Source organism: Misgurnus anguillicaudatus, chromosome 21, assembly GCF_027580225.2.
Source record: "Misgurnus anguillicaudatus chromosome 21, ASM2758022v2, whole genome shotgun sequence".
Lineage (NCBI taxonomy): Eukaryota > Metazoa > Chordata > Actinopteri > Cypriniformes > Cobitidae > Misgurnus > Misgurnus anguillicaudatus.
Genome location: NC_073357.2, coordinates 60,442,262 through 60,462,211, shown reverse-complemented (window position 1 = coordinate 60,462,211; position 19,950 = coordinate 60,442,262). Strand labels below are relative to the sequence as shown.

At 36.5% G+C, this 19,950-nt stretch overlaps 1 protein-coding gene across 2 annotated transcripts in view; it reads left to right on the top strand.

Moving 5' to 3' along the window:
* The window catches only part of smchd1 (structural maintenance of chromosomes flexible hinge domain containing 1), a 54,091-nt gene that overhangs the window by 32,187 nt on the left and 1,954 nt on the right, over window positions 1-19,950 (top strand). For both annotated transcript variants that reach the window (XM_055217278.2, XM_055217271.2), the window contains exons 29-47: window positions 1,447-1,565; window positions 1,935-2,096; window positions 4,084-4,212; window positions 4,528-4,607; window positions 6,002-6,159; window positions 6,235-6,350; window positions 6,910-6,971; window positions 7,122-7,209; window positions 10,024-10,155; window positions 11,354-11,500; window positions 12,090-12,216; window positions 12,429-12,548; window positions 13,998-14,083; window positions 14,378-14,500; window positions 14,619-14,800; window positions 14,917-15,026; window positions 16,435-16,505; window positions 16,591-16,765; window positions 17,078-17,236. In XM_055217278.2, the coding sequence (XP_055073253.2) occupies window positions 1,447-1,565; window positions 1,935-2,096; window positions 4,084-4,212; window positions 4,528-4,607; window positions 6,002-6,159; window positions 6,235-6,350; window positions 6,910-6,971; window positions 7,122-7,209; window positions 10,024-10,155; window positions 11,354-11,500; window positions 12,090-12,216; window positions 12,429-12,548; window positions 13,998-14,083; window positions 14,378-14,500; window positions 14,619-14,800; window positions 14,917-15,026; window positions 16,435-16,505; window positions 16,591-16,765; window positions 17,078-17,236 (2,346 nt within the window). The remainder of the gene's footprint in view (window positions 1-1,446; window positions 1,566-1,934; window positions 2,097-4,083; window positions 4,213-4,527; window positions 4,608-6,001; window positions 6,160-6,234; window positions 6,351-6,909; window positions 6,972-7,121; window positions 7,210-10,023; window positions 10,156-11,353; window positions 11,501-12,089; window positions 12,217-12,428; window positions 12,549-13,997; window positions 14,084-14,377; window positions 14,501-14,618; window positions 14,801-14,916; window positions 15,027-16,434; window positions 16,506-16,590; window positions 16,766-17,077; window positions 17,237-19,950) is intronic.

Here is a 19,950-nt window from a genome sequence, read left to right as displayed (position 1 = left end):
CATGTCTGTAATGGATGTATTCTTGGGTCTATAAGGTAACAATAATATAACTTTTGTTTGAAATGGGTTTGGCTAAAAGAAAATATTGTTTTGTCTATAATACTACTAGGTCATTATACTATATATGGGTTAAATAGAATTGCATTACTAAAAAGAGACTAAACTACAATTTCACTGACTAAAACTAGACTAAAATGTCATCAGTTTTCGTCGACTAAAACTGCACTATAATAGTCATGGATAAGTCTGACTAAAATAAGACTAAAATGGCCAGAATTTTAGTCGACTAAAACTTGACTAGACTAAAAAGAGTATGACGTGACTAAAACTAATAAAAACTAAAATGACAGCTTGACACAAAGACTAGACTAAAACTAAAATGAAAACAGGCTGCCAAAAACAACACTAGTTGGGACAGATCTGTTGTTTCAACCGTTTATTCAAACGAATCCGTTCAAAGGAGTCAGTTCGCGAAGCGGACGCACTGTGTTGTAATCCAGGCTGAGCAGCCCAAAACTGTAAACAAAGTGTTACTGTAACAACACGTAAAACATTTCCTCGGTAGATATGATTTGGTCTTCCGACCTTTCGCCATCGTGTCAGTTTTGTTTTGAGTAATAAAAGCAGGGAGACAGTTTAAAGACAGAAAGCGTGTGCGTGCGGCTCTGCTCTCTCTTTCACGCAAACAAAATCATCATCACTCATTAATCACATGAAATGAGCCTAATCTTTGCACGGACAGTGCACCGCGAGACATAAGCCCGTCGCGCTGTTGTACTGGCTGCTTAATTCGCGCGATCCCGCCATCGTTTAGTAAAGCTGTTTGTGAACAAGGCATGGCTGCACACACACGAGAGCAATCTGCTTGCAGCAAGAGGCAGCGTCACGAGTTCTACAACAGCGCTTAGGTTCCCGCAGATGCGCCTGCCTATTAATCAGCCTTCTTTTGCAGCAAAATTTTTTTTGCAGATAAATCGGTCGACCTCTAGATACAGCTACGGCCTAAATCCGTGAAATGTTGAGTTTAGGGTTAGGATTAGGATGAAAACAGCTCTCATCCTGTGAGATTTCACCAGATTTTGGCCATGGCCATATCCCTTCTAGCCACAATCATATTCGCAGCAATGTCCAAAAATTATTTGCATGCTCAAAGTGTAGTGAGACTGCCCCATTAGTCCACATGATGGCAGTATTGTTAAAGGCACATAGGTTGCCAAGTGCATGATTTAATTTGGGCTATGTGTTTTTCCGCATCTAAGCACTTTATTTTCAATTCCTATGCTGGTTGTGAGGAATATCTGTGAATATACTTGCATGTAAATGCATCAGTCTGTTTAAATGTACAGATTGTACACAATCTGCGGTGGCAGATTTAGTATTAATTCAGATGTGCTCTTCTCAGATTCAGATCTCTGCAAATTTGTCATACGTGTGTTTGTCTCTCAGGTGTGGAAGTCATCGATCAGTTTGGGAATAAAACAGACAGTCTGAGCGCTGATAGCGTGAAGGGTTTGACCGTGTCTGCAGATGATCTGGATAAAAAGTCTCTTCACATATATTGGCAGGTAAACTCAGCTTTCTGATTCAAATTAAGCTAAAGCAAAAAATATTTGACTTCATGATAATGCAAACCTTGTGTTTGTATGTGAATTTAATCAAATGAAGTGTTTGTGGGGTGGGTGCTATAACAAATACTGTCACTGTGACAAAAAATGATTCATACAGTGATTTAAGATAAGATCACATCTAAGATCACAGCACTGGTTGATGCATTTGTGCCGTTATACCATCACGGTAGAGATGCAGTGATCTATCGTCTGGTTTCTAATCAGTTAAAACCAAACAGCTTAAGTAATGACCAGACCTACAGTAGTATCTCTTGCATCTGTTGACTTGTCCATGCAATAAAAAAGTGTTTGTATGCTTTTGTGTAGGCCAATACTGCACAGTTATTGGTACGTGGTGTCCGGTTTGCATCAGGACCTCCTGGACCAAGAGAGTTGTGCTTTAGGTACCAGAACATGCAGAAATTTGTGCGGATCAAAGTCACCGCTGGACCTCCATCGAATCTCATTCTGCTAAACAAACCAGAGTTGGTACGTCACATATAGAGTACACAAACAGGTTTGCATTTTATGGGTACAAATGTTTCATTGAAGAAGATTTCACCAGTAAAATGTGTTCCTGGAATAACATGTCAATCTTTTGCGAGTAGTCAGCATGTCACGTCTCCTCTATTTTATTCGCATTTCTCTTTAGTTTTTAGGAGTAGGTCGTGGTTCAGAATAACATTCTGTTTTGTTGACTAGAATTTTACATTTGCATTGCTGTTTTTGGCACACATTTATTTTTGTAATTTATTTAAGGCAACTTGGCTCGTGTTCGCCAGATCAGAAAGGAAAAAAATATTTTCCAGGTTTGTTTAGAATTCACAATGGCATTTTAACAACTTGATTGGTCAGGTTTTGTGACATGTATTTTGGGGCCATCCAAAGCAATGCTGTGTGCCAAGCTCCAGCTGATACATGAGTACTGATGGATCAAAACAAATATTAAACCAAACAGTAGGTGGCAGCATGTGCTCATGACACCAGCCTGTTGGAGCAGCTAAATGCGCTCATTTTATGCACATATGAGGGTATTTTTACCAATGTTATAATCATGAAGAGCTTATAAAGTGCGTAACCGCTTTTTGAGTGGGGGCATTAAAAAGTTGATGTACACCTTCAAATGAATATTACTCTGCCATTTTTTTTTTGTCTAGAAGCCTAAAATCGGTCTTGTTTTATCGAAGACATTTTTTTATGGAAGTGTCTGAAGGTGAAAAAATTTTAATAATAAATAAAAAAAATAAATAAATCTGTTATTGCAGTTTACATGTATTGTAATAAATAAAAATTAGGCAAAAAAAGTATATATTTTATACATAAAAATAATCACAAAAAAATCGGTTTGTATTACTGTGCGTTCACACCAGACACAAATAAAGCGAATAAATTGCGCTATTCGTGCGTAGTTGGACCCTTAAAGGTCTCGTTCTTTCTGTGTTTTTGAAGCTTTAATTGAGTTTACATTGCGCAATATATCATGTGTTCATGTTTCATGTGTAAAAAAAAATTTGATAATTAGTATGAACTGCCAGGTAAAACATACATTTCCAAAACATCAATTCCCAATTTATGGAAGTAAAGGATGCTATTCTTAAGGATCTGTAAGGAATAGGTTTTTTTTTTTTGCAGCCACTACTGTCATGTGGTCCAGTACCAATATGACCTTAGTAGGATTGGCTACTACGAATTATTTCATGAACAAACAAAAAAAATTATGAGAATTAAAACAGACAATTAATTGTCATTATCATCAAAATCCTAAAACAGGCAATTAATTGCCATAAACGACACAATTTATTAGACAATTAACTGTCAGAAAATGTCATAATCGTGACAACCCTACTCAAATATCTGCCAAAGTTCAGATTTTTGAACTTGTGCAATTTGCGCAAATCACGCGTTACGTGCTTCAAATCCCCGAAACGCTCAACTTGCGCCATGCCATTCACAAATTGTGTCATTTGCACTCTACGTTGACTATCTCATCTCAGCATGGACTTAACATGTAAATCCCTCACGCTTAACTCTTCATTTGCATCTGGTGTGAACGCACCATTACACTTTTAGTGGGTTTACGAACAACGGCCACTAGGTGTCAACAGTTTGCTGCATACTCTTGTCACAAATTAATAAGTTACTGTCACTGCAATATTATTACTGCTAAAATATGAAAACTACATTCTTAGACCATCATAAGGATATATAGTTTGTCGTGATAGATTAAAGTTTGCATGCAAAATATTTAAGTAAAAACAGCGCATGGAATTCCTTCATTTTATCTGCAAATTAAGTTATTATAAACCAGTGGTCTTCACTATTTATTTATTTTTTCATGAGAGCCACACTGATAGGGCAAAGTCAGTAGGAGAACCTCTTTTACTGTAAAATAATCAAATTTACAATACAATACATACAATATGCAATGCAGTATATTTATAGATGTTGAAGTTTGATTGTGTCTGTGTGTCTTCAGCCTCTTCAGGTGTTGAATGGTCAGGGTTTGGACTCGCCCTTCATTCTTCAGTTGTGTGACGAATGGGGAAATCCATCTCCAGATCAGAGGATCAACATTATGATAAAGACTCTCTCCCCACAGCTGAAGGTACTTTGATAATGACAGCTATTTATTTGTGATTATTTTCTGTAGCAGCTCTAAAAATCACAGCCAATCTGAGTTAGGCCTGGGCTCGATGCCAAACGGAGATTTCCTCTGACATTTTTGTAAGATGATGCATTAATGCGAGTCATTCATCATCAAGCAAAAATAGAAACTGTCTCATCCAAGCACAAAAACTGAATGTGAAAAAGAAGATTTACTGCTTAAAGCTTTATCGAATAACATCTGGTTAAAATGACGTGTAAAGTGCACAAAGTGACCAAATTTGGGTGTATATTTTTGTATGTTGGTCTCTTTTAGATAAAATCATCAGTGACGTCTCAGCCTGTAGATGTTGAAGGAAAAGCCAGTTTCACATTGGAAAGTATAAGTGGTCCAAAGTGAGTATATGCATTTTATCACTTAAAGATGTGTACTGTAAACATTATGATGTATACGAGGAGTGTAAATCTGACATCTTCTTCCAATACAGTACAGTATAGATTCTCTCAACCAGCGATACGATGTTTGCAGATACTTCAAAGATTTTTTTAATTTGATTTTGGGTATGTCAATCAATTTATTGATTGGACACAAAGTTTTCTACGCTATCACCGCATTATTGTTGAATTGCAGTCTGACACACAGACAGAACGTAATGCAAGTTGAGCTGCAACAACTAAACTATTAAATCAATAAAATTTTATTTTGAAAATAGTTGTGAACGAATTGCACAGGGTTTCCACGGGTCCTTGACATCCTTGAAAGTTTGAGAATCTTGGGGAAGAATTCAAGGCCCTGGGAAGTTTTTGAAAATATACATTCATAGATACAGGTCATTGAAAGTGCTTGAATCTATTTTATGCAAGAAGTTTTCTGGAAAAAATCCATATTATTCCTTGTGTAGTGTAGGATAATATCATACAAATTCTAGACTTTTTAAGCACACGTGCTAAACTGTTCACTTTAAATGTTTATATCTTCTATATGCGAATGTTGATTCATACCAAAATGCTTTTTTGCATATAGTTGTGTTTGACACATGAAAACGTCTCGGGTTATGTATGTAACTGTTGTTCCCTGAGAAGGGAATGAGACGCTGCGTCTCTCTTGCCTACTTCCTGCATCCCTGTAACGCCGTCTTTGGCAATATTTCAGATAGCGATATACTTCCTGGCTCCCGCGTCACCCTGTCTGTGTCGTTAAGCCTCACCATTGATTAAATTTGATATCCACATTCAGACACACTTACCCCTGAAGGCATCCCCAAAGTGTCACCGCAGTGACGCAGCATGAGTTCACTCAAAAGGGAACTGTAACAATGTATCTCAAAAGGTTACACGATGTAACCTTGCTCTCACTTCAAATGTGTCCCCACATTTAGTCCTTGAATTTGAAGGTATTGGACCTGGAAAGTCCTTGAAAGGTCCTTGAATTTGAAGTTAACTAAGGTGTGGGAACCCGAAGAATTGGTCTGTGACGTCACATGCTTGCGCATCACTGTCGTTTTGGACAGCGGACCCATGTCCACTTCATACAACACTAGTTGTGCGCTTATAATTAAAGTCATATGCATACAGCACGAGCAGCGCACTCATAAAGTTTAGGGTTTACTATAATAAGTGAGTAAAGTTTGTGGTTTTTCACTAAATTTTTTGAGTGGCAAAATGAGGTACACTACCTCGTATCGATATTTTGTGTGTATCGTTCGACATTTGATCATTGCATTGTTCCGTATTGATGTATTGTTACACCCCTAATATTTAATACACTGAAAAAGTTGTTCCTGTCATAGAGGGGAACATCGGTTGGAATTCCAAGGATCATTTAGCAGGAAGAGTATTCCAGGACCTGTAGTGAAACTGAATGTGATTCCTGATCCCAACACACCTTTCACACTTGATGTTGAATACAACAAAAGTGTCAAATTATGTGCTGGAGAGGTCTTTCCAGGTAATGCTCATAATGTTATATATGTTTTCTGGCAGATAATATCCCACTAATCCTGGTTTTGTGCTATCATTTCAGTGTTTACAGTGGCCGTGTTGTCTGAGGATGGCGGTCCGGTTAAGAATATCTGTCCGGCCAGTCTTTCAATGCTGCTGTGGCAGGGCTTGGCGTCAGGATCTCGCCCGTCCTCTGAAGTGTGTGCATTTTTAATCTGTTTTACTGACAGTTTCACTCCATGCCACCCAAAACGATTTATGCATTTGTTCTTGATGCCTCAGTATATTTAAACATTTCGGGGTGGTTTCCCGGACAGGCCTTAGGTTTAGTCCCAGATGTTTGAATTGTCTGAACTAAAATAAAGGTTGCGCTGTCATATCTTAAAATACATCATTGGCATTGTTTTTTGTAAAGTGTGTTTGTAATAACAGCTTAAATGTCCTAATATAGCTAAGACCTAGTTTTGGTTTAATCTAAACCGTCTCCCTTTAAGCAGATTTCTTCTTAAATGTATTGAACTATGTTGTCAGTATTGTATGTTTATGGCAAACGGCATCATGTATGTTTTTAATCGAGCATTACTAACAGATGCCCTTGAGTCTGAGGAGGTAATGATTTTGAGGGGGTTTGGATTTTGCCTGATGGGGGCCATTACATGACCAACGCACCCTGGGATGCCCAGAAGGGGAATACATAACAAACTGAATATTGTTTTAAAAGATTGAGTAATGTTGGTGTGTGTTGCATTAAATGTAGGCCTCCACTTTAAAGTGTAGTAAACGAGAAGACTCCGAAACTGACGGCTACTTCTGCTTCAGGTAAGAATACATGCCCAAATACATTATATTTATCCAAAATACAGACAATTTCTTGCATTTTTGCACTCACTTAAGAGATTAGACGGCATGTATAATAGTAGGCACAAGGGTCTGCCATCATTATTAGCATCGATCTGTTTTCTCTCTCAGGGATAAACAGATTCCAGAGCTAGCAGGGAAATACGTTATCCAGTTTGTATTGGCTTGTGAAAAAAGCAAATATCTGTGGAGCCAGCAGGTAGGAGCACACATATACAGCATCATCTAAAACATTTAGGAGCAATGTTATTTATTCAGGTATGGCTAAGCAGTCACTGTATACTATATGTGAGGATATTCTGGACTAGAAATTTAACCATTACCGGTTTAATGTATTAACATGTCATTTTTTTAAATTACCGTTTAACCGTGTCGTGTCATGGCTCAAAAACCGCTGTTCAGCATCAAGCAATATAAGCAATAACGTTAGGCAAACCCATTTATTCACGTCTACTCCCATGTGTTTGTGATGACATCACTTGACTGACTGAATTTAAATTCAAAAAATGTTTACATTTAGGGAAATCTAGTTGTACTGACACATGCTTACTTAATATTTCTTTAGATAGATCCATCATGTCTATTTATTTTCCATTAATGAGTTCCAATGATGAGTTTAAAGCCTCATTCTACTAGTGGTTGACTGATATATTTATCGGACGATATTTGGACTTTTGGACCTACAAACTAAAACAAATTTACCTCACAAACAGTGACAAATCTCGCCACCGGCTCTTCCTCAGATTTGCTGTCGTTAACTTATAAACAAGACGCTGTTTTCCAGCACTCAATAACCAGCGTCACCCGATGCCCAGAAAGCTTTGCGTGTGTGAGAAGGACAAGACATCGTTCTGTTTTTAAGCTACATGCCTCTATCTTAGCAAATATATAACCTAGGCTGTGCATTTGTCTTGTTTTTGTATTGTTTTTACAAAGACAAAGCAGAAGAACATACACACATTTTTTTGGTCTAATAATATATATTTTTAACTTTAAAGGGGACATATTATGAAAATCAGACTTTTTCCATGTTTAAGTGCTATAATTGTGTCCCCAGTGCTTCTATCAACCTAGAAAATGTTAAAAAGATCAACCCAATAACTTAGTTTTGGTAAACCATTTTCTGCAAGCATGTGAAAAATAGGTCATTGTAATTTGGCCCTTATTGTGATGTCAGAATAAGGTAATACCGCCCCCTTTATCTGCACTATCCAACCACAGCACAACCATTTAGTAGGGAGAGAAAGAGAGAGATAAAATATTTCACAGCACAATTGAGTTTCAATTGCAACAAACCACCATCATTGTGATCAGTGGTTGCACTTCATCCGCTCATTTGCATTTTAAATGACACACCCAAAACGGCACACTTTTGCTCAAACCTATTTTAGACTTAGTTTTCATCTTAAAAAAAATCTCATAATATGTCCCCTTTAAGAAAGTGAAACAGTCTCTTACTCAGTATAGTAACTTAATGCAATTTATTTGTTAATATTAAAGGAATATTCCATTTTCTTAAAAGAAAAATCCAGATAATTTACTCACCACCATGTCATCCAAAATGTCGATGCCTGTCCCTGCCCAGCAGAGAAGAAACTATGTTTTTTGAGGAAAACATTGCAGGATTTTTCTCATTTTAATGGACCCTAATAGAGCCCAACATTTAACACTCAACACTTAACAGTTTTTTCAGCGGAGTTTCAAAGGACTATAAACGATCCCAAACGAGGCATAAGGGTCTTATCTAGCAAAACGATTGTCATTTTTGACAAGAAAAATAAAAATATACACTTTTAAACCACAACTTCTCTTCTAAATCCGGTCGTGATGCGATAGCGTGACCCCACGCAATACGTCATGACGTCAAGAGGTCACAGAGGACGAACGCTAAACTCCGCCCCAGTGTTTACAAGTGTTGAGAAAGAGGACCGTTCCTACGTTGTTGGTTGTCGAATGATATTAATTAATGTCTTTGTGTCAGTTTATTGTTTTATATTTGTAACACTTGACCTCCCTACGTCACTACGCATTTACGTTAGGTCGCGCTGGACCGGACCTAGACAAAAAGTTGTGGTTTAAAGGAGCATATTTTTTATTTTTCTTGTCAAAAATGACAATCGTTTCGCTAGATAAGACCCTTATGCCTCGTTTGGGATCATTTAGAGTCCTTTGAAACTCCGTTGAAAGAAACTGTTAAGTGTTGAATTAAGTGTTAAGTGTTGGGCTCTATTGAAGTCCATTAAAATGAGAAAAATCCTGGAATGTTTTCCTCAAAAAACATAATTTCTTCTCGACTGAACAAAGAAAGACATCAACATTTTGGATGACATGGTGGTGAGTAAATTAACTTGATTTTTTTTAAGAAAATGGACTAATCCTTTGAGAGAATATTGCATAAATATGCAAAATCAATGTTTATTTAGTTTCACAAATTGTATGTTTCTTAGTTACTATAATGATAGATTTTAAATATAGGCCAACTGGCCACATTGCTTTCTTCATATCGGCATCAGCCATTAAAACCCTCATATCGATCAACCACTACTTTATACTCTGTTTCTTGAGCACATGTGTCTTGAAGTTTACTCCTGGGTCATAAAGTACACCTGATTTCTCACAATATATGCAGATAGATGACTTGCTGATTTTCCCGTGTTTATATGAAAATCTGATTTTCTTCCTGTTTTATCTGAACTAGATGAACATTTACCTCATGATTAATGTTATTTATTTTAAGTTTAGGCAAACAAAACCGCACTTACATGTAAAATAAATTTTACATTTGGTTTGCATCAGTACTTTTTACATTTCTAGAAATTGTTCACAAAACCTGTAGTAAATAGCCATTTTGGTAACTAAATTTTCATACCGTTTCATCTCCATTCTGGACTTTTAGACAAACAAATGCACATACACAACATCTTCTCAAGATTGCTATACTACAAATAAAGAAATGTAACTGTGGTTTACTGTATGTTTACTGATGTCCTACTTATTTCTCCTCTCATCTTAGATTTCAGTAAATGTTGTTCCCAATAAACCTGTGAAATTAGCCCCTGAGGCTCCGCCCCCAACTCCTGTTGTGTCCAATGGTAAAACTCGAGTCAATCGCACGCTGCTGGACAGCCTGTGTCTGAAGATTATGGTGAGAAACAAGAGTTTTTTTTGCTTAAAGGTGCAGTGTGTAGTTTTTAGACGGATCTCTTGACAAAAATGCAAAATAATATACAAAACTATCTTATCAAGGGTGTATAAAGACCTTACATAATGAACCATTGTGTGTTTATTACCTTAGAATGAGATGTTTTTATCTACATACACATAGGGTTCCCTTACATGAAAGTCGCCATTTTGGGCTGCCTTTCTACAGAAGCCCTTAATGGACAAACTTTTTTTACTAAGTTGTCTCCGATGATGACCTGTTTGTCCGGTGGTGGCTACCGTAGCTTCTCTATGCGTTTCAAAAGCGAGGGGTGAGCAGTGGATTGAGGGTGCGTCTCATTTCTCTGTCTTACCCCTTCCCCTTACCCCTTCACCTCGGTTTTGCGCGTTCATGTGAGGCGAAGTGGTGTCTCAATTCTGAGTTTGATCAAGGGCTAGGGCCAAGGCGTAGGGATACATAGCCCTTGAAACGAAGTGTGATAAGAACCACACTTAAAAGAGAGGGGTAAACGTTAACGTAGAAGTATCTCAGGAGAGCCGGCATCAAGACGTTTTATTGATGAACGTCGAACTGTCAAGGAGTCGCACAAATGAAAGTAACGTATTTTCTGCAGTTTAATTGAGATTATATTATGACACTCATGTTTTATGATACTTTTAACTTCTTAAAATGTTCAAACGGTTTTAATTGTAATGTTTTGTTTTAAATCGCTAGTTAAGGCGCTAGCTAGCAGCTAAGTTATGCGCTATTTGTGGAGCTCCGCTCAGGCAATCGATACCACAACCTGAGACAACGGCATCTTCTTTGTTTGTCAACGCTTGTCTGATTACGTAGCAGCCAGTTAGCGGCAAGGGACGGTGACGCAAACGGTAATCGAGTGGTGTCTCGTTTTTTAGACGAACGATCTGTCTTACCCCTTTCCCCTTTACTCGGTTTCGAGGGGCAAAGGGAAGACGAAGACAAAGTTGAAGGGGTAAGACAGAAAAATGAGATTGGCCCTAAGTCGTTGGTTGCAATTCACAACCTCACCACTAGATGCCGCTAACATTTACACACTGCACATTTAATCTGTAAAACCATTAAAAAAAAATACATAAAATATTTGTCAAATGTTTATGATTTACCATTGTCTCAAATACTCATGATGAGCCTAATTGAGTATTTATTTCTTACTGTACAGGACGTTTACAGTAACGCAGCCGGTGAAGGTTTGGATGGACAGGTGTTTGTTACGGTTATAGGCACAGGAGACACAGAGCTTCCTTGTTTTGAGAATGGAGATAAAAGTGTCTCGTATAGCCTCACCAATGGAGTGGCTCACATTACTGTAAGTGTGTTTGTTGTTAAAATCATCTTTTATTTTTCTACACTGACTTTGCAATGATTTGAGAATACAAAAATGACTTCTGACAATCACCTCTAACCTTAAAGGGCTCAGGTGTGCCCAGAAAGTGTCTGAAGTTTCCCCACAGATCATTAATTATAGCATGTCCAAATTGTGCCCCCATTTGGGTGAAAGCAAAAACACTGTTTTTCATGTGTGTACCTTTAAATGCAAATGAGCTACAGCTCCTCACTCCCTTACCAAAACCAGACATGAGAGCTTTTAGTTCAAATAGATCTGATTCCTGTAAACACAGTCTAAGATTTTACTATTGAGATATATGAACAACTTACAACCCGATGAGAGTAGAAACTTTGGTAAAGCACAACTGTCAGTCAGTGGCAGTGGGCGGGGCTTCATCAGTGTGACCTAACATTGATAAGAGAATCAAAACGGCATCTAATGAGACTGCTTGGATTAATGGGGATTAAAAAATGTTTTTATTGTAGGGTAAGTGTGGATTTTGCATAATAGGTGTAAAAGAACTCAAACTGAAATGATTTTTGTGGGTAAATGTGTTTGTGTCGTGCAGGATTTGGCCGTTTTGGAGGACAGTCCAGGTGTGGATGGAGCTGAATATCATCTTCACTTTAATCCTGAGCTAAAGATGTCCAGCGTTAACATCACTTCATACAGTCTCGCGTTTAGATTCTGCAATGGTCAGTTCATATCTACAGCACATGTTTAGATTACTCGAAATAAATAGTAGTGAAATGGCTAGTTTTTATCGCTAGTGACATAGTATAACATCTTTATGTTATACGTGTGATGCAACACATTCAAAGTAATGTTATTGTCATACAGATTTTTTTAGTTAGATAATATTAGGTATGTGGCTTTAGTATGTTTTTGGTGTTCTTCTGTATTCCAGATGCAGAACATCAGAAGGTCATGTCAACTTTGAGTAAGAAGAAAGATCGTCTTTCTCAATCCGTTTCGATGTACAGAGACATCTTTGACACCAACGAGCAACTCAAGTCAGAACTCAAATGTCAGCACTGCATTTATCAACCGTTTTAAAGGCACAATATGTATGATTTTTGTGTTAAAAATAAAAAAATCACTAGCACAGTGTTATATGTTTTGTTCACATGTATACTCGCATTATCCCAAATATTTATAATAGAGGTCGACCAACTGTAGTGGATTATACCGCAACCGATAACTAGGTTAGTCTGTACTTGCCGATAACGGATAAATCTAGCGATTTAGTTTTTAAAATTGATACTGGATAAACACAAACATAACTCTTAAAGTGAAACAGTGCTGAAATGTATTACATAAGTAATAAAACAACAGTACTGAACCATAAAAATATGCTAAAGTAAATAAATGTGTAAATAAAAATATATTAAGTATATTAATTTATTATTAGGGCTTAAAATATCAAAATAAAAAAGATTATATTAGTAAATCTCTGTAGTAGTGTGTGGCTTTTGCACTTTTTAAAGTACACTTCTACACGTGAATACCCTAAATTTAGTGCCTTATAGCTATAATAAGTGAACTAAATGAGAAAATTTTGTTTTTATTCGATTAGTCGGTTAAAAATAATCGGCTGATTAATCGATTATGAAAATAATCGTTAGTTAGATGTTTTGAATCTCCTTAGATGTTTTTTTTGTCTGATGCATACCAATAATTTGACCCTTCTGAACAGATTAACATCTTTTCCACAACCAACATCTTTTCTTCCAATTTTTCTATGTAGCTTTTTGAGGAAGTTTTTTTTTTCATTTAATTTCATTTATTGCCACAACAATAATCCAACAAACACAAAAAAATTAATTTCATGACAAGAAGAACAGGAGAACGATGAAGAAAAAAAATCTTAAACTCCTACCTCATTCTTATATTAAGAAAGTTACAAATTAGAAATTAGATGACCTCACCGACATAACAAAAAATAACAACACCAAAAAATTAACAAAATAACCCTGACCAGATTTAATCTGCTTTCAATTTTAACAATTTTCATTAAATGTATTATTATTTAGTTTTTATTATAAATTTAATTTAGCCTTTGCTTTACATTTAATATTTTCAGTGTGTTTGTAAATGTCTGACTATAAATGTGCAGGAATTGCTTTTTAATAGGGCTGCATAATGATTAATCACAACTAAACGTTTGCAGAATAAAAAATTTTTTTGTTTGTTTGTTTGTTTTTTATTATGTGTGTGTGTGTGTGTGTATTGTAAAAAAATATTAACATATGTATATTTTTTATATTTATATTATATATAAATATGACTACTTACTATTATAAAAAATATATTATTATTAAAATTATACATGCATGTGTATTTAAGTATACAGAATTATTATACACAGTACACACACACACACACGATATAAACAAAAACTTTTATTCTGCAAACGATCAATAAAGATTTTAAAGTGTATGTGAAATTCTTCTAATCCATTTGTCTTTCTCTTTAGGTCAGGTGGAAGATGCTGCTAACAAACTACGTGAACTGAAACCAATTATGATTAAAAATGAATTTAACATCTCAGAATTAACCACAGTGAGTCTGAGAATGTGTGCATACTTATTGAACCCAATTTCATTTTTAATTCAATGTTAATTTTGTAAAGAAAAACATTTGTAAAACTATATTATTTGTAAAACTTATATTTGAAATCTGTGTGCCTAAACCTTTAGATAAAATGTTGTTTTTTTTAGATTATAAGAAGCATAAATGCAATTGTGTCCAAACTTTGAACTAGTATTGTATGAGATTATCTTGTTTGCACATCATTCAGACATGTATTAGATTTCTGTCAATCTCACAGAGGTTTGTTTCTTTGTGTCTGACCAGATTGAAGCAATAGAGAATGCAATAAATGTGAAAAAAAATATTTTGACCAAGATAGAGAATCAACATCGGCGGAAATGCACCATTTCTGATCCTTTTAAAGGCAGCCCAGATGTTTTGGGAAAGGTGTGTGTCTATTTTATGTTTCTGTATATCTACATCTATATACAGTACACGTGCCAGAATGAAACAAATTGATCTAAATAAGCAGTGTTTATGATTCGTGTATGTGTTTATTTTAAAGATTGGTCATCTAGCACAGGTTGAGGATGATGATGTAGCGAAGGTCATCTCCTGGCATCTTCTGGGTGACATGGACTGTGTGGTCACTGAAACTACAGCTGCTGCTATGAAGATTTATAGTGATACGAATGGACGACAGCAGGTGATTCCTCTGGAGACGGTCTTCTGGAAACCTAACAACAGGTGCTGATCTTTTCAAACATGAGATCCTGAATTATTTAAGTTTTTTTTTATACTGCTTATAGAGATTTCGGATATCTGTTGTTTATATTGTCATGTATTTCTTATGTGTATTGTAGACCGTTGCCTCACATCAGGAATGGTTCACCTCTCTTCACGCCTCCTGGCAATCCTGTGTTTGTCAAAGATCTTCTCATTTTTCCTCAGCATGCGGAAAGTTGCAATAAAGGTGAGTGTTTTAACACAAGCAGCATTACAGACAATGTTTTGTCTTTTTTTTTAAAGAGAACAGATTATTTAAACAATGCTTAGAAAGCATGTGTGTGTAATTTGAGTTGGACAGAAATCCGAAAACTTAAGAGAATGACCTGCTCAAAGTTCATTAAACAAACTATTTTAAATACTGAAATGATTTTTTCATTTATTAGTTAGAATATGTACAACTTGATGTTTTAACTAATTGAAAAAGCCAAATTGTCGTTCCAAACGTACTGATTAGTTGTTTAAATAATCGACGATTAGTTGATTAATCGGTCTAATAATCGATAGATTAGTCGATTATCAAAATAATCGTTTGTTGCAGCCCTACTGTCATTATATTGACTAGAACAGCACGAAAACAATGTGGATTAAACAAATCAAGTTATAAAAATTACACTGACCATCAAAAGGCACATTAAAGAGGTTTTGCTCATAAATGCATGTAAAATAAAGTAATGTGAACTTGAGATTTTTATACTGTTAATAAACTGCACCGTATGCGCTGCAAACACTGCATAACGTTTTATTGAATTCTACCTCTGACTAAGAATGCATTACTTTGCACTTGTAGTCTTTTTTTATTTTTTGCAGTGTTAAGGAATTCATGTTTTTTTTTTCCATTTAGATATGTAAATCAACTTTTGTATAAATTGCTATAAGTTAATTAATGGGGATATAATCGAGAATCGAATCGGACTGATAAAATGATTCGTTAGATTAATCCATGCATCGAAAAAATAATCCCTAGAAAAAAATTATCCCAGCCCTAGTGTGAACACAACATTTTTAAACTCAGACCTTTCCTACGGAAAGAGAGACATACAAATAACACACAAAAAGAAATCATTACGCAACTTGTAAAGGTTTTTTTTTCTTTTTTGTGCAGGGGGTTTTGTTGTTGTATTAGAAAAGTTTAACACTTGGATAAAGAATCATTGTTTGATGTTTTTTTCTAGTTGGATTGTTCTTTCTACGAAAAAGTCTAACGAGGAAAATAAAAAGTTCACTAGCCAATGGCAGTGCTTCGGTGTGTCCGTAGAGGGTTGTTTCACTTCATTTGAGTTATTTATTCTTTATTTTAAACATTTCCAGATGAAATGACCAGCTTAACGCATCATAAAATTATGCCATGGAATTTCCTTTTCAGAGAAAAATTTATTTGTTGTGCTTCAAAAACAGCTTCTTATCCTGCGCTGCAGGAATGAACTATAAACTAATGTTGTGTGTGTGTGTGTTTTGTATTGCACAATTATTTTTGCATGTAAAGTTTGGCGGCCTGCAGATGTTGGCAGCGTGACATGCATTGTTTTCATCGTGTTGAAATGCATTCACAGTGAAACTACGAGGGAGTACTGACGTTTTCTGTCTCTCCGCAGTGTTCACGAGTCTTCTTGGAGACACAATCCTGGTGGATGATTTAGATTCTGCTAATGATTATCGCAGGGGGGTAAGAAAGAGATCATGCCAGTGTGTTTGTAAGAGTAGTTTTATTCACATGTTCACATCTGCATGTCTTTGGGAATGTTTGGCAGGTGGTCCAGAATAAGACGCAATGTCCGACGATCTTAACGCGTCAGGGTGAGAGGATACGCAGCAATGGGAAATTCGGAGGTCTGCAGAACAAAGCGCCGTCTATAGAGAAGCTCAGAGGACAAGTGTTTGGAGCACCATTACCAAAAGAGCACAACAACACCCAAGCTCAGATAGGTAACACAATTTACTAACAGCTTTGGCTCTATTGCATTCGATCTTTAATCGCTAAAGCTGAGATTAATTCAACAACCACATGCAAACGAGTGTAAGCAGGCACATCCGCCGCTATTTTGACATTGATTTCCATGCACGTGTTTCCTTTCCAAATAAATTCTGCTCATTACAGATTTTGCATTATTCACAAAACTGAGTAAGGTGTGAAACATGCATGTAAATAAACCTTTTTAGAGAACAATACAATTTTGCAGAACGATTGCTGTATTATAGTTGCATGGTTTTTGATTTGTGTTTGGTGTGTGTGTGTAGAGTTGTTACAGCAGTACTTGGTTGCGATGCAGAAGTCTGCTAAAGTTCAGTCTGAATATAGCAGTCATATGCAGTATCTGAAGAGTCCTGTGATGATACAGAAACAAAGAGAGCTCCAACTGCAGGAGGAGGAGTTGAGAGGAATCGAGAAGACTCTTGGTGTGTATAATAAAGTATTAGTTGCTTCATTTTTTTTATTGCCGTAGGGGTGGGACAAAAAATCGATTCTTAGATGCATCACGATGCGGACGTGGCCGATTCTGAATCGATTCACAAATGTCAAGAATCGATTCTTAAATGTTAGTTTGCAAAATAATAATGTGACGTTATCAGAACCAAAAGGCGGAACTCAACTTGAGAGAGCGCGCACTGCACGAGCAGAAGAGAAACGAATAAACAAATACATCTAGCCCTGTTTGACTAATTCTAAACTGCAAGAAAACAAGATACACTTTGGGATGGTCTTTCTCTGCCTTTTTTTCTGTTCAGTGAGTGTTAGTATGTCAGGAATCGATTCTGAATCCAATCGGGACCCAAAGAATCTATTCATGAGGGTCCAAGCGATTCCCACCCCGAGATATACGGTTAATGAATGATGAGAGCTACCTGAATACAGGGCTCTAGAGTGCGACCAATTTGGTCGCACATGCGACCTAATTTCTCAATGGTGCGACTTAAAAAAATATCAGGTCGCACTGGTGCGACCAGGAGTTTGAGGGAAAAAGCCATGGTCCAGATCTACGTGTGTGTACGTTTAAAAATGCGTGTGCGCTCCAGTCAGAGAGAGAGAGAGAGGTGAGTCCGTCAGATAAACAGAGTGAATGTAGCCGCGGATGATAAGAGAAGAGGAAAAGAACGATTGATAACTTTTTCGTTAAGAATGTTAAGGTGCCTGATCCGTCCGAAGATCATTCATAACCAATGCTCTGACATGAACCTCCCTTCACATCAGGTACGAATCCGAAGACGGAATTAATGAGCCTCTTACAATCAAGTCAGAGCCAAAGCATAATTCTTTTGAAGAAAATTATTTGAACGTAACCCCGAACGCCGCGTGCCGTGCGCCAAATTTATAGAAAAAGGTCAGGAGTCAGGACCGCTGTTTTCTTCATAATCTTACTTCCAAATCTAATCCTATAAACTTTGCTGTATCGCTATCACCGCCCTGCCAGACTGTCTTAAATAGAGAAATAAGTTAATTCCTTGATTTGCGTTGTTGATTCATTTATAAATAATTCCCCCAAGGGTTTAGTTTTCGCGCAAAAAGCATTAAAATGAATAGAACATGATGATTACATCTTTCTTTTGTGAAAAAATAATAAAATAAATAAGCCTACATGAAATGTGTTTAATTTAAATATTAGCAAATTAATAAAACGAATTCAAAAGTAGCCTATAGCCTATTAGTTTATTTATTGTGTGACGCGCTCCAAATCCGATGCAGCACAAAAAACTTTTTTATGCAATCTCATCACGCGTTTCATGCCATCACCGGCGCGGTTTTACGCAGGGCAGCGAGAAAAATACATTAAACTTTAAACATTTAACATTCTACTTGAGTTTTTTTTTGGACATCCCTTTGGAATCACTGCAATCATATCATCAATTTAAAAGGTATAAATATAAGCGCAGCGCTTATGAGTGTTCAAACACTGCTGACCGCTCAGCTGTCAATCTGCCGACCCTCACAAAGTTTCACATTAAATGTTAATATATTTGTCAAGTCATGGTCCTGTGCTTATTTCTGTCAATGTTCTGCATGAAGATCTTTAAAGGTTTCTACTTACTTCACGATTTGCGGTGCGGCCGGTCGCAGTCTTTATGTAAAACGGGCGGGTATGAAATAAATTGATGCTGATGTCGGATAACGGGTCAAGTGTTATTTTAATCGAGCGGATGCGGGTTATCAAACAGGACTGTGCATGACTCGTATAAGGAAAATTATAAAATAGCCTACATGTTTATATTCTGTATTAAACCACCATGGGCGCTAAACTTGCGGTGTTAAAGGGACAGTTCACCCAAAAATGACAGTTCTGTCATCATTGACTCTCCCTCTTTTTGTTACAAACCTGTATACATTTTTTGTTCTGATAAACACGAAGCAAGATACCCTGAGGAATGCTAATAACCAAACCAAGCATGAGCCCCATTCACTTCTAGGAAAAAAATACTATGGAAGTGAATGGGGCTCATGAATGGTTTGGTTGCAAGCATTCCTCAAAATATTTTCATTCATGTTCACCAGAACAAAGACACGTACACAGGTCTGTAACAACATCAGAGTGAGCAAATCACGACAGAATCCTCACCTTTGGGTGAACTATAAATCCGATGCGGTCAAAAATTAGGGTGCACCTAACTTTTGTGCTGGTGCACCTAAGAAAAATGTTAGGCGCACCAGTGCAACCAGTGCAAAAAGTTAGTCTAGAGCCCTGTGAATAACACCACATCTTAGTTTAATGGGACAGATATCAGGGAGCTCTGTCACCTCATTGACGTTTTGTTACACCACAGTAATGCACAAGTGGGCTATTCCATGCAAATGTCGACCTTATTATGAAAAGTAAAGTTTTTAACCATACTGATATCTCAGATGTCAATATTTGGTTATTTAATTGTCTCTGTTAAAGTTTTAAAGATTTTCTAGGGCTGAAACGTACCTTTTTTGAATCGATTAATCGGGTGATTATTTTTCGATTAATTGACTAATCGGATAAAAACATTAATTTAACTCAATTAGATTTTTTGATTAAAGTTTTAAAAGTGCAATGCCACACACTACTAGAGTTTTACTAATATAATCTTTTGGATTTTGATATTTTAAGCCGTAAATAAAACAAATTTGTGCAGCTTTTTTAATGTTTAGTTAA